Here is a 1,460-nt window from a genome sequence, read left to right on the forward strand (position 1 = left end):
GAAAAAATCTTAGAAAGGAAAAAAATTATGGGGCCTAGTATAATAAAAGTAACCCACTATAAAATTGTAAGTACATAAGTCAACTCAACTTGTAAATTAGATAAGATGGAATTATTGTTAATCACAGATGTATACTAATAGTTTAGTTATAATTATCATAATTTGGGCTACAACAAATATAATTTTTGGCTATAATAATAATAATTGGACATATATGCTTAAGCGATGACTGTAATATTAATTAGCCACAAAGATTGTAGTCTGAGGTTATAATATCATTTGTTGGGCACAAAAGCGGTTGCTGGAAATTGTAACGTAGTAGATGGCTACAGCTGTCATAGTTTACTACTGCAAAAGTAGTAGTTGGCCTTAAATGCTTTAATTGGTGGTTGCAAAGAGACAATTGGCCATAGATGCTGTAGTTGAAGACTGTAAGCAATTGCACAAAAAATTTGTGTTCCTTTTGAATTTCCTTCTTGATCAATGATAACCGTTGCATTGTCATCATATTGTATTATCATGCTGTTGTCACGTTTGAGTTCTTTACATGTACGTACAATCACAACTCTAATTATTTATGATCTTTTTAGAGGCATTTTGGCACTGCTTCTTTGATTAGAGCAACAATAACATCGTCAAGATTAATTGTTGGTTAATACAACGTAGTAGTTGACCATAAAATCTAATTATAGTCAGTGGTTGCAACGCCCGTAGTTAGTCACATATGTGATAGTTAAAAATTTAAACAGTCATAGTTGGACACAAAGACAATTGGTTGCTATAAAGTCACCGGTAGCTCATAAAAATTATAATTGGTGGTTGAAATCATGATAGGTGATTGCAATGGCTACAGTTGGCCATATAAAACTGCAACAATTATAATTGGTTGCTACAAAATAGTTGGCCATAAAAAAATTCTAAGAAATCATAACTTTTGGAAAAAAAAGAAAGAGAGAGAGAAAAGCTAGATGCCAAATTGATTCTCTGACACGTGGCAATATTTCGAACATGCCACTAATTAATGTTTATCCAATTAATCGGTGAATTCCCGTTTTATTCCTCACCCGAACTTTATTTATTGATTTATTTTAAATAGGGATAATTGTTCTTTGGCGGGCCAGTTAAGAGCAGCCAAGAACCAAAAGCACGGCGGGGATTCCTTTGTTTTGATGCCAACTTTGATTAGGGTTAGGGTATTTTCTCCCTTTATTGTGATTCGCTTTTGATTGTAGAATCGCCAACGGGATGTCCATCGCGGCGGCTCCACCGCCCGATCTTCTACGACTTTCAGCCTGTAGAAAGAGTAATCGGCAACATTTCCCAGGAAAATTCACCTCTGCAAATGTGTGAGTTACTGCTTTCTTTGAGGTTTCTGTTTAACCGGAACATATTTTCTTGAAAATTTCTGTAATAGGAAATTTGTATTACTGCGATGTTTTAATTGGTTTCCATTGGAACTG

At 34.5% G+C, this 1,460-nt stretch overlaps 1 protein-coding gene across 4 annotated transcripts in view; it reads left to right on the forward strand.

The window, feature by feature from the left end:
* Positions 1–1,082: 1,082 nt before the first annotated feature.
* LOC110029160 overlaps positions 1,083–1,460 on the forward strand; it is a 10,973-nt gene continuing 10,595 nt past the window's right edge. For 2 of the 4 annotated variants that reach the window (XM_020731319.1, XM_020731323.1), the window contains exon 1: positions 1,083–1,346. In XM_020731319.1, the coding sequence (XP_020586978.1) occupies positions 1,246–1,346 (101 nt within the window). In that variant the 5' untranslated portion in view covers positions 1,083–1,245. The remainder of the gene's footprint in view (positions 1,347–1,460) is intronic. The other 2 variants (XM_020731320.1, XM_020731322.1) reach the window with 1 other exon arrangement.

Source organism: Phalaenopsis equestris, unplaced genomic scaffold (genome assembly GCF_001263595.1).
Source record: "Phalaenopsis equestris unplaced genomic scaffold, ASM126359v1 Scaffold000552, whole genome shotgun sequence".
Classification (NCBI taxonomy): domain Eukaryota; kingdom Viridiplantae; phylum Streptophyta; class Magnoliopsida; order Asparagales; family Orchidaceae; genus Phalaenopsis; species Phalaenopsis equestris.